The sequence below is a fragment of the Oncorhynchus tshawytscha genome, linkage group LG16, assembly GCF_018296145.1.
Source record: "Oncorhynchus tshawytscha isolate Ot180627B linkage group LG16, Otsh_v2.0, whole genome shotgun sequence".
Classification (NCBI taxonomy): domain Eukaryota; kingdom Metazoa; phylum Chordata; class Actinopteri; order Salmoniformes; family Salmonidae; genus Oncorhynchus; species Oncorhynchus tshawytscha.
The window spans coordinates 18508824-18524393 of NC_056444.1; the positions used below are offsets into that span (position 1 = coordinate 18508824).

A 15570-nucleotide genomic window follows, 5' to 3' on the forward strand; every position below is an offset into this window, starting at 1 on the left:
TTATCTTCATTATAATCAGTCGTATCTAAGCTTCGGAGAACTTACTTAGGGGAATATAAAGACGCTTTATAATGTTATACGGGCACAAACTATATAGCCAACTTATTGAACTTTGCAAAGTTAAAATATAATGACTGATGAATTAAATATAAATGCAGTAGTACAGTATTGTACTATTTTTATGTGTGTGTGTGTGTGTGTGTGTGTGTGTGTGTGTGTGTGTGTGTGCGTGCGTGTGTGTGTGTGTATCTCTTTTCTTACCCACATAAAGCTGACTAAACAGCTCTAGCCGTGTGTGTCCCTGTGGAGGGGCGGGACGAGCTTCCCTATAGTTCAGATCCAGCTGTAGCACCGCCTCCTTCACGTTCCGCTCTGCCATGACGCGATGCCATTGGTCATCATTGAGGGGCGTGGCTGAATGGACGGCCAATTCCACGGGGCCATTCCCCACATCAAAGGAGAAGGAGATGACAGTAGGAGCTAGAGGAAGAAGAGGAAGAAGAAAAGGCAGAATAATAATAATAATAAAAACAAGAAGTTTGAATCAATGCCATGTCCACAAACTACTAACCACATTTGAATCTATTTATTTGAATGCATAAAGTACCTTTGGTTTAATAATCAAACCTTTTCAGTCTTCATCTCATAAATCATTGTTTTCCACCCTGGAGTTCTACAGTTCAATAACTAATCTAATGCCTCATTGGTTATGGAGACTCATTTAGTTATTATAGATTTCAGCTTTACTGTGATAATGACTGCACTCAGTGTTTGATGGAGCTAATTCACAAAAATATTGATACACACACACACACACACACACACACACACACACACACACACACACACACACACACACACACACACACACACACACACACACACACACACACACACACACACAAAAGAGAGAATGTGTGTGTGACTGTGTCTGTAGAGGTGTGTGTGTGTGTGTGTATGTTTAGGTGTCTGTAGAGATGTGTGTGTGTGTATGTATAGGTGTCTGTAGAGATGTGTGTGTGTGACTGTGTCTGTAGAGGTGTGTGTGTGTGTATGTATAGGTGTCTGTAGAGTGTGTGTGTGTGTGTGTGTGTGTGTCTGTAGAGGTGTGTGTGTGTGTGTGTGTATAGGTGTCTGTAGAGATGTGTGTGTGTGTGTGTGTGTCTGTAGAGGTGTGTGTGTGTGTGTGTATGTATAGGTCTCTGTAGAGATGTGTGTGTAAAAGTCTGCCACTAGCCACCTGTTCAGTCCAGATGTTACTGGCTAAAGGCTATGTGTGAGTCACTCTTCCTTCTGCCCTCTCACCTGGCCACCCTATCAATCACACACTGATCATCATCCCTTTTATTGCTCTCCTTTATTTCCACCCTTTCCTACTCCATCCTCCCTTTTCTCTCCCTCCAGAAACAACAGAGGGACAGTTTAGCCTCTGTTAGCTGAGTAAAACAGCCAAACACAGAGCCTAAAGCCCCAGTGTGAAAACAGACTAACTAATCTATTGTAATGAAGGCCTGAGCACGACTTGGTGAAACTCCAACTAATCTCCCTCTTCTTTCTCTCCATCGCTCCCTCCATCCCATCCTCCGCCTCTCTACTTCTGTTAACAAAAGAAAAAAGGACACAGACACACACCACCTCACCCTTGAGAGAGTGTTTGGAAAGATGAGAGCGGCAGAACGACGAGAGAAATAAATTATTTCTCCTCCAACTAAATTAAAGCTCATTCACGACTCACACATGAATATTCAACAACCTCTTCTCAGAGAGAAAGATGGTGAGAGAGAGAGGGAGAGAGATTCAGAGAAAGAGAGGGAGAGAGAGATGCAGAGAGGGATAGAGAGATGCAGAGAGAGAGAGAGAGAGAGAGGGAGAAAGAGGGAGAAAAAGAGAGGGAGGGAGAGTGAGAGGGAGAGAGATGCAGAGAGGGATAGAGAGAGAGAGAGTGAGAGAAAGAGAGAGAGAGAGATAGAGGGAGAGAGAGTGAGAGGGAGAGGGGGAGAGATGCAGAGAAAGAGAGGGAATGAATGACAAAGGGAGAGAGAGAGAGAGGGCAGCTGGAGGAGGTGTGGGTGTGTCCTAAGTAGGTGTTATATATTAGTAGTAAGCCAAGATGTCTGACGTTTTCCCCCCAAGGTGGATGTTATACATCACTACTAAACACTCTGCCACAAAATTGTGAGTGGATGAGGTGAATTAACCCCATTAAACCTAAAGCTCTTTGAAATCTGCAGAAATGTAATTTGTCATCCATCATCAAATTGACAGCCACTATGCTGCAGGTATATTATCTGATTAATGTGGTATTTACTTTCCTGGCCCAAGAACAAACGAGTTGATCAAAATATACAATGGAGTATCAGAAATTGCTGTCTGTCTAAACAGAAAAATACAGATAATTCAGCCAAATAAATGACTGTGTTTTGCCTATGTAGGGCAGTATGGTTAAATAGCCATCTCATCATAAAAGAACCGTGGCTAAATTTGATCCCCTTGAATTTAACATTCTCAATCTGAATATGATTGAATGCCCAATTAGACATTTCATTTCAGGCATTCAAGTATAGTCACATAAAGCACATGACATGTCAATCATGGCTTTAGAGCCATATAGAGCGAAACAGTATCGGTACCCCCTGTATATAGCCTCGTTATTGTTATGTTACTGTGTTACTTTTTATTCATTTTTACTTTAGTTTATTTGGTAAATATTTTCTTAACTCTTCTTGAAATGCACTGTTGGTTAAGGGCTTGTAAGTAAGCATTTCAAAAGAACCTGCTGTATTCGGTCACATGTGACAAATAAGGTTTGATTTGACTTGATTTGAGAACTGAGAGGGAAGCAGTCAGAGAAAAGTTTTAAAGTCTGAACAGAAATGTCTTGTTTTTTGTCACTGTTCTAATACAGTGTTCTAATACAGTGTTCTAATACAGTGTTCTAATACAGTGTTCTAATACAGTGTTCTAATACAGTGTTCTAATACAGTGCAATAAGGAGAGTAGGGTTGAAGAGGGGGAAAAGGGGAGTAATTGAAAAAGATGAAAGAGAGAGAGAACAAGCCAGAGAGGCCAATGAAAGGAGTGTAAAAACAGAAGAAGCCACAGAACTAAAGAATGTGCTAAATGAGAGGAGCGAGGTACAGGCACTTACATTTCAGTTCGAGGCGTATGAAGTCTGTGTTGCCGAGGTTTTCCAGGAACACCCCGTAGGGAGCGCTGGTCTTGAAGTAGAAGGAGATATCAGCGCTGGTCTCTCCCTGGAAAGTGGAGAAATGCAAGTAGGAGGAGGGCGTGGTGAATGATGCTGCGTTCCAGTAGTTACCTGGGAAAAAGGAGGGGAAATGCAGGGGAAAAGGGGAGAAGGAGGGGAAACAGGGGAAAAGGAGGGGAACACAGGGGAAAAGGAGGGGAAACAGGGGAAAAGGAGGGGAACACAGGGGAAAAGGAGGGGAAACACAGGGGAAAAGGAGGGGAAAACACAGGGGGGAAAAGGGGAAAGGAGGGGAGGGGAAAAGGAGGGGAAACACAGGGGAAAAGGAGGGGAAACACAGGGGAAAAGGAGGGGAAACACAGGGGAAAAGGGGAAAAGGGGAGGGGAAACACAGGGGAAAAGAAGGGGAACACAGGGGAAAGGAGGGGAACACAGGGGAAAAGGAAACACAGGGGAAAAGGAGGGGAACACAGGGGAAAAGAAGGGGAACACAGGGGAAAAGAAGGGGAACACAGGGGAAAAGAAGGGGAAACGGAGGGGAAAAGGAGAGGAGAAAAATAAAATGTCAGATGACCTTGGGAGGAACAAAAGCTCATGGCATGGAATTCAGCTTTGCATTGTCTTTGTCTTTCTTTCTCCCTCCCTCTTTCTCTTTCTTTCCCTCTCTTTCTCTCTCTCTGCATTTTTCTGGCAGGAGGAGGGGGAAGATGACAAAGAGAGGTAGTGTGAGAGAGATAGAGAGAAAGAAAGAGAGAGAGAGAAAGAGGGATGTAGCATGTATTGTATGTCGTTATCTGTTCAGTGAGATCTGTGTGAAACTTCAATCTAAAGACTTCATTCACACAGAGACACTTACGAGACTGTGTGGTTATTTGTAGGTGTGTGTGTGTGTGTGTGTGTGTGTGTGTGGGATGGCAGATAAATCTGTCACTTCCAGCCATGCCCTGAATAACATTACATCTGCCCCTTCCTCACCCCTTCTCTGTCTCTCTCCCCCTCTTTTTTAATCTCTTTCTCTCTTTCCCTCTATCCCTCTCTGTTTCCCCCGCTCTCTTTAAGCCTCTCTGCTCTGGGACGGGATGTGATGCTTGGCAAGAGGAGGAGTCCAGTGCTTTTTACAGAGGAGGGCTTATCGCACTGCCCCAGAAGCCGCGCGCACAAGCATAAGTACGCGCAAACACACACACTTGCCACCTACTGGGCCCGTTTTATTATTTGAAGTCTTTGCTATTTAATTATGATTACCCAGAGGCAGACATGGCTACAGAAAAGGGTTAACTTGGGACCCGATGCAAGAGACTCACACACACACACACACACACACACACACACACACACACACACACACACACACACACACACACACACACACACACACACACACACACACACACAGGGCCTGTCCTGGCTGTTCAGCCGACCCTACGCGAGACAAGCTCCTACAAGAACAGTCCAAGTAAGCAAAATTACATTGTAAGGCGTCTAAAATACATATTTTTCCAGATGTTGAAGTTACGTTCAATATTGGTTCTGAATCAAATACAAAAATACATATTTTCCGGGCTTTGAAATCAGGTACATTTTCGGTTCTGAAGAAAAGTTTAAAATAGCTATTTCCAGAACGTTGAATCAGATAAATTTTAGGTTCTGAATGAAAGTTGTAAATAGGTCATTTATAGACATCTATGTTTGTGCCAAATCAAGGCTGGTCCAGACCTGACAAAATCTGAACCAAACAAGATGTCCAATTAGCGTCAGCATCGGTCTGTGCATTTTTATTGGAATGGGTGCCATTTGGGTTAAGGCTATTTCATCAGAGAAACCTACATGATGTAAAAAATATCTGTCACATGACATTGTCATCCATTTTATCTCCAGTCTGTAGCCTACAGAAAAGGCCACATACTCTTTCTACCATATCCTAGATCTGCTACATGATTTATGTTAGATTCTTGTTTTGACGTAACATTGGTGGAGCGCTGCAGAGATGTGTCTCTCCAACAGCACCCTGGAGAGGCACGCTGGGAACGGACAAGATCATTATTTTGAGTCCCTGCCATTGACAAAGTGGGCACTGCTTATCATAGGGCGGCATCAGCACTCACCTAAAAAGCCCATATGCCACTGTTTGAGAGATATTGTCATTGTTTTTGGCCAGAATTAATTATGTGAGGTATTATGTGCTGTTGGAGGTACCGCCTTGGTCTGTTTAGCTCAGAAAATGCCGCCCTCGTCGATCTCCCGCCATAAGAAGACCCATAATCCTGCCTAATGAGAGGGCTGGGTCCTGCACACACCCACACACAAACTCTTCCAGGTATGACTGAGGGTCGGGTCCTTTGTCCCTACATCATGTGGACATGGTAATGATAGAGTTCGAAAGGGTCAGAAACGATTGATCCTTTCTTTCCTTCATTCTTCTGTTCCTCTCTCCTTTTAAGTGTGCATAATAGAGTTTGATTTTCTATTCCTTTTATGAAAGGCCTCTAATTGTATTACTCTGTAGGAAAAAAGTTCAAAAGTTGACAAAAGACCCTTAAGGTGATTGACACAAAAGACACAAGTTGAATTGAGTATGTGGGCGCGGGTGTGTATGAGCGCGTACACACTCACCTTTACACCCACGCACCCACACACCCACACACCCACGCACACAGTGCTTCTGGAAAGTATTCAGACACCTTGACTTTTTTCAAATGTTGTTACATTACAGCCTTACTCTAAAATTGATTAAATAAAATATTTTCCTCAGCTATCTAAGAAATACCTTATTTTCACAAGTATTCAGACCCTTTGCTATGAGACATGAAATTAAGCTCAGGTGCATCCTGTTTCCATTGATCATCCTTGATCAATGGATCATCCTTAAATGGAATCCACCTGTGGTAAATTCAATTGATTGGACATGATTTGGAAAGGCACACACGTCTATATAAGGTCCCACAGTTGACATTGCATGTCAGAGCAAAAACCAAGCCATGAGGTTGAAGGAATTGTCCGTAGAGAGCTCAAAGACAGGATTTTTGTAGCATTGAATGTCCCCAAGAACACAGTGGCCGCCATAATTCTTAAATGGAAGAAGTTTGGAGCTCAGTCAGAGTTACCATCGGGTTCTTGGTCACCCTCGATTGATAAGTTTGGCCGGGCAGCCAGCTCTAGGAAGAGTCTTGGTGTTTACAAAAAGTTCCTCTTTTGAGATGGGAAACATTCCAGAAGGACAATAATCTCTGCATCACTCCACCAATCTGTCATTATGGGCTATTGTGTGTAGATTGATGAGGGAATTCTTTTTTTATTACATTTTAAAATAAGGCTGTAACGTAACAAAATGTGGAAAAAGTCAAGGGGTCTGAATACTTTCCAAAAGCACTGTATACAGTATTGCAATGTGAAACATGTATTTCTAGATGAAACACTGAATAAGTTTGTTGAAAAATGGACTATGATTTAGTGTGTTATACTTAATAATTTGAAAATATGCTTAGAGTTTTGAAACAACTGCCTTTTTTGATGATCTGTTTTGAGTTTTGTACTAAGCATTTTGAAAATGTACCACATACTTTTGAAAATTGCACCAAAGTGACTGAAAAAAACTAATAACAGCTTCATGGGCGGAACTCACGGTCTCCTTGACAACGGAGCGGCCCGACTGTGAGCTTTGCCTCTGAACCCAGCCTGTTGGTGTCACCCACGGCAACCTGACTGACTGGCAAATGGTCCTTATACACCAACAGACCACTGTCCTCTCTCCTGGGGAGGAGAAGAAAGAACAGGTGAAGGAAGAGAGGAAAAGGAGGAGATAGTATTTTTATATAATATTAATCTTGCAGAAATATAACAAATGTTATGGAATGAAGAAAAGGGAGAGAGAGAGAGAGAGGGTAAACTTGTAAAGCGTTAACGTTTTAAATAAATGGTCTTTGTTCTGAAGCAGCCTGTATTTGTCCTTATTATCTGCTTGTTGTTCTCTGCCTTTTATGAGAACTAATATATGGAGGACACGATGGGAGCCAAGTGTGTGTGTGTCATGCCAACTCTATGTGTAATGAGGGGAAATAGAGATGTGTGTACTATAGATCACATACTCACTCAACCGGAGAAAAAAACATTAATACACACAATATTAATGGAAAGAGGGAGAGAGAGAATAACACTCATCAGTTATCGTAACAAGAGAAGGAGAAAGAGAAAGAAAGAGAGAGAGAGGGTGTTGTGAAGCAAATGGGGAGAGTAGGAGAGGGAGAGACAGAAGAAGAGAAGAGAGAAGGAGAGGGTAATTCAGAAAAGGACAGAAGGAGAAAGAGAAAGAGTAACTAGCAGCCATACATTATTCTAATGAGAACATCCATCAGGTGTTTTAAAGGGTTCAGAAACACAATGTTTTGTTATTATTGGAGGAGGGGGGGACATCACTCACTGCTTCAACACAGAGACTTTTATACACTAACCTTGTTGTTTCTATGTGTAATATTTATATCACACACACACAGTCTTGTGGGGACTTCTGGTTGTCATGACTGTCCACGAGAATCCAAAAAGGTCAGATCAGGTTTGCAATGAATAACTTCAATGAGACCCCCTCTCACCCATAGAGGTGGAAGGAAATAACTAGTGGGGATTAACAACTCACATCCTGTTGTAAATCAAGGGAGGAGATCCAGGCCTGCACTCTCCAAATTCACTAAAGGAATGTGCTTTGGCTCAATAGACCTTTTTCCGGCTGAAACTCTAACACGTTCAAAAGCAACTACTGGAACAATATTTCTAACATTGAACGTAGGGAATGGTCAGAGGCGATCTTTTGAACACTAACGTCCTCATGTTGGTTATTTTGTGATGTCATTAAAAAATGTTATAAAGGAAATATTGCAACTTGGAAAGTATACCCACTACATACACAGTATATGAAGTTTCCATACTATGCGTTGTGCATGTAATATGAATAAAATATGAAAGTGTTTTTGTTAAGAGAGGGATGTGATTTGAGAAGCCATAAACTTTGCACAGTGAGTAGTTACCGCCCGGAGTGAGGTCAAGGAGCGTGCCAGCCTGCCAGAACTGCCCCTTTCCACCAAAACGTATAAATGATGGGTTAAGAAAAAACACATTGGACCAGAACACGTTTAAAATGGTTTGAACTTTCAATCTTAACACGAGGTGAAGAAATTAAACTCACCTCTCAGACAATCACTGTAATGGCTGATTAGCTGTAATAAGTAAAGTATTTTTGAAAGCGAATTTAAGTAGGACCATCCTGTTACTCTGCTCAAACCATCGTATTACACTACTCTCTCCACTTGGGAACCATCGATCCGTCTGGCTAGCTTATCTTCAAAGAAGCATCTTCGCCTTACAAGCGTGCTGTGAAAAGGCCCAACCCCATTCCAAGGCTGCCCTGTTCATCGAGAGATCCCCAGCGAACCCAGGCATGTCACGTAAAAACATACATGATTTCTTACTCAAAGCGGGCGGCAGTTCGTGTGCAACGTATATGGTTACTGTAGGTGAAAGTAGTTTCTGAATGTCCCAATGTTAAGTGTTTCTGTCCCTCTCTCTCTCCCTCTCCATATTTTCTTTAATAAGCAGCCATGTTGTTGTCATTCCGCTAGGGACCTGTTTTCAGTGTATTAAGTCTCCAGTCAATAACCGGTGCAGAGTATGTATGTTTATCCTGTGTTCTCATGTAATTAGCTAGTAAATAAATAATTAAACCAATTTGTGTAGCACTGAATCATAAGTAAGGCTCTGGTTTTTGCAGATGCAAGGAGGTTACGACTGTTCAGAATGATGATATGATACGAGGTTATGATTAAGAAGTTGACTGTTTATAGATGTGATAGGTAAAGACCTTTTAGAGTTTAATTAGGGAGATGGTAGCTCTTTAAAGAACCTTTCTCGTGGTGCCCCAGATCCTAACGAGTTAATTGTTACATGATTTATTTAATCGGGAAACAATTAAACATAGTTAGTTAATTTGATAAATAACAGTCTTCAGATGAATGTTAAAGTCAAGTTACGACAACATGACTTGACACACACACACACACACACACACACACACACACACACACACACACACACACACACACACACACACACACACACACACACACACACACACACACACACACACAAATGTCAGTTGTTACAGTATGTCTGATATGTCTCAAAACATTGTCCCCTCCGCTGCTGTCTTGGTTGGATCAGGACTCTCTTGAAAAATAGATTTTTTATCTCAATGAGACTATCCTGGATGGTTAAATAAAAATGAACACACACACAGTACCCCCATTCCACGGCAACCCTTGTACTCACCATTGTTTGTGGTCAGCGTCACAGTTACAGTCATATTTGGGGTCAGTGCAGTTCCTGTCAATACCACAGGAACACTTCTGTATCCCTGGCCCTGATCCTCCCCAGTAGAAATGTTTCTCACTGCTCCTACCCACCCACCATGTGTAGGGGGTCCCATCTAGAGAGACACAGACACACACAGGGGATATTAGTATAAGACATATACACACACACACACACACACACACACACACACACACACACACACACACACACACACACACACACACACACACACACACACACACACACACACACACACACACACACACACACACACACACACACACACTTTTTAAGATTCTAAACCAGTCCCAATGCCAGTCTGCTGCCTGGTTCATGTCTTTTTAAATGTGTGTGTTTGTCTATGAGGTGGGGGGGTCACTGGTCTGTAATAAGAGCCGTAATATTGTTTTATTCAGATGCCTCGCTCTGTAGAGTAGAAACATATGCATAATATCTGGGAACAGCACAATAACACACACAATATGAGACTATATGAGATAGGAGAAGATTGCTATTCTCTTTATTTTTAATAAAGGGCACAATATACGGATATAGATCTTCTATTCTGTTGTGATAAAGTCCCAAATATAAAATGCTATGAATATTATAATCCGAGACACAGTATAGAGAGGAGATGAGTAAGCAAAAGCAATGATAATCTCTGAAACACACAACATCTCTCTGTCTCACCTTAGTGGCACACAGAGTTTCATTCAAACATGTTTACAGTATATCCATTTTCAGAAATGTTGGCAACCATCACTCCTGTGTTCCAATGGCACGTTGTGTGTGTGTGTGTGTTAGCTAATCCAAGTTTATAATTTAAAAGGCTAATTGATCATTAGAAAACCCCTTTGCAATTATGTTAGCACAGTTGAAAACTGGTGTCCTGATTAAAGAAGCAATAAAACTGGCCTTCTTTAGACAAGTTGAGTATCTGGAGCATCAGCATTTGTGGGTTCAATTACAGGCTCAAAATGGCCAGAAACAAATAGCGTCTGTGTAAATGATACACTTGTGACATTAATATATTTTTTACAAATAATAACTAAATACAGTAATATATTATCTGTAGGTAAAACATTTACATTTGACATTGTAGACATTTAGCAGGTGCTATTATCAAGAGCGAACTACAGTATGTGCATTCATGTTAAGATAGCTAGGTGAGACAACAACATATCACAGTCAAATATACAGGACACAAACATTCCATTCCAGCTAAACAATGGCTATATAGCGTTTTGCAAAGTGTTCAAACACATCTAAAATCTATGAATAAAAAATATGAGAACATGTAATATTTTACACACACATGAAGGTACCCATAAGCAATCATTTCTGAGGAAAAAAACACAATTGTGACTTTTTTGGGGGGATATAGCATTTTGGAAATTAAATAATTTATTCCTGCATTTCTAATATCTCATCAAACACTGGGTGTACGTGTGGCGGATTGTGTGTGTATGTGTGTGTGTGAGTGTGTGAGTGCTTGTGTGTGTGTGAGAGTGCTTGTGTGTGTGCGTGAGTGTTTGTGTGCGTGTGTGTGCTTGTGTGTGTGTGCGTGAGTGTTTGTGTGTGTGTGTGTGAGTGCTTGTGTGTGTGTGTGTGTGATGTGTGTGTGTGTGTGTGTGTGTGAGTGCTTGTGTGTGTGTGTGTGTGTGTGTGTGTGTGTGTGTGTGTGTGTGTGTGTGTGTGGATGTTTTTGTGTGTGTGTGTGTGTGTGTGTGAGTGCTTGTGTGTGTGTGTGTGTGTGTGTGTGTGTGTGTGGATGGATGTTTGTGTGTGTGTGTGAGTGTGTGTGTGTGTGTGTGTGCATTCGTACATGCTCACTCATATACACTTCCAGGTGCTCAAGTCAATGTGGGTCTTTTGTGTCAATCACCTTAAAGGTCTTTTGTAATGAACATTTTTGAAACAATCTTTTCAACTTTTTCTCTTGAGAGCAATATAATTAGAGGAATAGAACATCTAACTAAATGATACACCTATTAGACTATTAACGGGGCAATATAAATCCATATGTATTACCCATTGATTCTTAAAGAATATGTCTTATAAATTCCACTTAGTTTAACTGTCTTACCCTATCAAACTAAAATATAAGCTTGTCCTATGTATACTAGGGAAAATGTAAACAAACACTGTATACCCTCAAACATGGTTACAATTGTAATTTTTGGTACTTGCATCCATAGCTATCTATGACTTTTAGAGTGGTTACATTTCTCCAGCTCATCCCTCAGCTTTTTACCAAAACAGTGTCAGGGATGGCACTTTGTTATTGTTTCAACTGCTGATTGCCCCCTTTAAAATGAGAGAGTGTGTGTGAGAGAGATAGAGATAGAGAGTGGTTGTGAAGAAGTACTCTGTTCTCCTCCCTAGTGTGCCTTTTAACAAATTCAACTTCAAAACGAGAGTTTAGAGCCTGTCTCTCCTCTATTTTCTCGCTGTGTTCATCTCTTCCCTCTTGTCACAGAGCTAAATCCCCCTGCAAACACTTCAATCCTTCACAGGAGAAGAAGTAAGAGAAAAAAGGAGAAAAGAAGAGAGGGAAGAGAGACGTGGATTGATAACAGCTGCTGGTATAGCTCCTCTTTGGGAAGCTCCACTACGGTACTTAGCGTGACAAAGCTGTATCTGTCTGCTAAACACACACACACACACACACACACACACACACACACACACACACACACACACACACACACACACACACACACACGCACACACACACACACATTGAGAGTGAATGTGTGTGTAAGGCCAGCTAGTTGTGTGTTTGCAGTAATATACGAGGGACATCAGATCAATACAGGCAGCATGCCCCATGGGCTACCTACCTACTGGAAATACACTGGGACATGAGCAGGATGAGAGAGAATTTTTACAGTGTGTGTGTATGTATGGGTGTGTGTGTGTACGTGTGTGTGTTGCCACCCGTTGTCATTGGGGTTAAGGACAACAGTGTCTGAATGAGCTGGAAACAATCTTCTCTAGATGCCATTAGGGTTCTGATGGCCGGGGTCTGCTGCCTCTGACAGGTATATGAAGAGCAGGTGCAGATACCAACCTCTTAGGGCTAGGGGGCAGTGTTCGGAAGTTTGGATAGTAAACTGCCTGTTACTCAGGCCCAGACGCTAGGATATGCATATAATTGGTATAATTGGATAGAAAACACTCTGAAGTTTCTAAAACTGTTAAAATAATGTCTGTGAGTATAACAGAACTGATAGGGTAGGCGAAAACCCAAGGAAAATCCATCCAGAATTATTTTTTTTGAGGTCACTGTCCATGTCAATGCTTGTATATGGGAAATACAAATAAATAACTCACATATTGCAGTTCCTATTGCTTCCACTAGATGTCAACAGTCTTTAGAAAGGGTTTCAGGCTTGCTTTTTGAAAAATGAATTAGTAGTTGTAGTTTTTCAAGGTGGCTCTCATTTTGACTGTAGTCTTGTGGAGCACGTGGATGAGGGCGCGCACCCCGTTATTTATCTCCGGTATTGAACATACTACATTCCGTCTTAAATTTGATAATTTATTTACATATTAGGGTACCTGAGGATTGATTAGAAATGTTGTTTGACTTGTTTGGACGAAGTTTATTGGTACATTTTCGGATTCCTTTGTCTGCATGTTGAACGAGTGGAACGGGTGGATTACTGAATCAAACGCGCCAACTAAACTGACTTTTTGGGGATATAAAGAAGGACTTTATGGAACAAAACGACCATTAGTTGTGTAGCTGGGACCCTTGGGATTACAAACAGAGGAAGATCTTCAAAGGTAAGTAATTTATTTTATCGCTATTTCTGATTTTTGTGATGCCTCTGCTGGTTTTGAAAATGTTTTTAATGCTGGTGTATGCGGGGCGCTGTCCACAGATAATCACATGGTATGCTTTCGCCGTAAAGCCTTTTTGAAATCTGACAACGAGATTGGATTAACAAGAAGTTAAGCTTTTAAATGATGTAGGATACTTGTATGTTCATGAATGTTTAATATTACAATTTTGTCATTTGAATTTGGCGCGTTCCAGTTTCACCAGATGTTGTTGATTTTGATCCCTTCAGCGGGATCTGTGCGCTAAGAGGTTTTAAAGTTCCACTGTCCTGCCACTCCAACAGGGATACAAACATTACGGCTCTGATGACCTGCAGTAGCACTCTGCAGGTGCATGATCCTCCTGACAGGGATAGGAACACGACAGACGCCATTTTGGATCTAATTGCTTGGCTTGATCTCTATGGCAGGGAAATGAAGCTGTCAGTCACAGGGTTATCTAGTGACAGAAATACTGTTTTCCCCTCTGGCTTTCTCTCTCTCTCTCTCTCTCTCCCCCCCTCTCTCTCTCATTTATACTCCCCGCTCCGCTTAATCCCTTGCTATGTAACCCCCCACCCCTCATCTCTCGTTCTTTCTCTTCCTCTATTTTCTTCAGTTCAGCTCTACTTCCATCTCTATCCCCCTCTCTCTCCCTCTCTCTCTATCTCCCCCTCTCTCCCTCTCTCTATCTCACTCTATCCCCCTCTCCCTCCCTCTCTCTCTCTCCCCCCTCTCTCGTTTATACTCCCCCGCTCCGCTTAATCCCTTGCTATGTAACCCCCACCCCTCATCTCTCATTCTTTCTCTTCCTCTATTCTCTTCAGTTTGGCTCTACTTCCATCTCTATCTCCCCCCCCCTTGTCTCTCCCTCCCCCCTCTCTCTCTCGCACTCTCTTTCTCCCCCTCTCTTTCCCTCTCTCTCTCCCTTTGCTTAGTAGTGGCTTGTTGAAGGTCTGGACTTGCATACGAGCATGCTGGTCACACGCACACACACACACACACACACACACACACACACACACACACACACACACACACACACACACACACACACACACACACACACACACACACACATAACACATTGAGAGTGAATGTGTGTGTAAGGCCAGCTAGTTGTGTGTTTGCAGTAATATACGAGGGACATCAGATCAATATAGGCAGCATGCCCCATGGGCTACCTACCTATGGAAATACACTGGGACATGAGCAGGATGAGAGAGTATTTTTACTGTGTGTGTGTGTATGTATGGGTGTGTGTGTACGTGTGTGTGTTGCCACCCGCTGTCATTGGGGTTAAGGACAACAGTGTCTGAATGAGCTGGAAACAATCTTCTCTAGATGCCATTAGGGTTCTGATGGCCGGGGTCTGCTGCCTCTGACAGGTATATGAAGAGCAGGTGCAGATACCAACCTCTTAGGGCTAGGGGGCAGTGTTCGGAAGTTTGGATAAATGACATGCCCAAAGTAAACTGCCTGTTACTCAGCCCCAGACGCTAGGATATGCATATAATTGGTATAATTGGATAGAAAACTCTCTGAATGTTCTATAACTGTTAAAATAATGTCTGTGAGTATAACAGAAATGATAGGGTAGGTGAAAACCCAAGGAAAATCCATCCAGAATTCTTTTTTTTTTGAGGTCATTGTTCTTGTCAACGCTTGTATATGGAATATACAAATAAATAACTCACAGATTGCAGTTCCTATTGCTTCCACTAGATGTCAACAGTCTTTAGAAAGGGTTTCAGGCTTGCTTTTTGAAAAATGAATTAGTAGTTGTAGTTTTTCAAGGTGGCTCTCATTTTGACTGTAGTCTTGTGGAGCACGTGGATGAGGGCGCGCACCCCGTTATTTATCTCCGGTTTTGAACATACTACATTCCGTCTTAAATTTGATGATTTATTTACATATTAGGGTACCTGAGGATTGATTAGAAATGTTGTTTGACTTGTTTGGACGAAGTTTATTGGTACATTTTCGGATTCCTTTGTCTGCATGTTGAACGAGTGGAACGGGTGGATTACTGAATCAAATGCGCCAACTAAACTGACTTTTTTGGGATATAAAGAAGGACTTTATCGAACAAAACGACCATTAGTTGTGTAGCTGGGACCCTTGGGATTACAAACAGAGGAAGATCTTCAAAGGTAAGTAATTAATTTATCGCT

General features: G+C 41.9%; 1 protein-coding gene across 1 annotated transcript in view; it reads right to left on the minus strand.

The window, feature by feature from the left end:
* The window catches only part of LOC112216509 (contactin-associated protein-like 2), a 142485-nt gene that overhangs the window by 32230 nt on the left and 94685 nt on the right, over nt 1-15570 (minus strand). Inside the window, exons 16-19 of the mRNA XM_042298643.1 lie at nt 9524-9680; nt 6831-6958; nt 3149-3319; nt 262-480 (exon numbers count right to left, since the gene is read on the minus strand). Coding sequence (XP_042154577.1) covers nt 262-480; nt 3149-3319; nt 6831-6958; nt 9524-9680 — 675 coding nt within the window. The remainder of the gene's footprint in view (nt 1-261; nt 481-3148; nt 3320-6830; nt 6959-9523; nt 9681-15570) is intronic.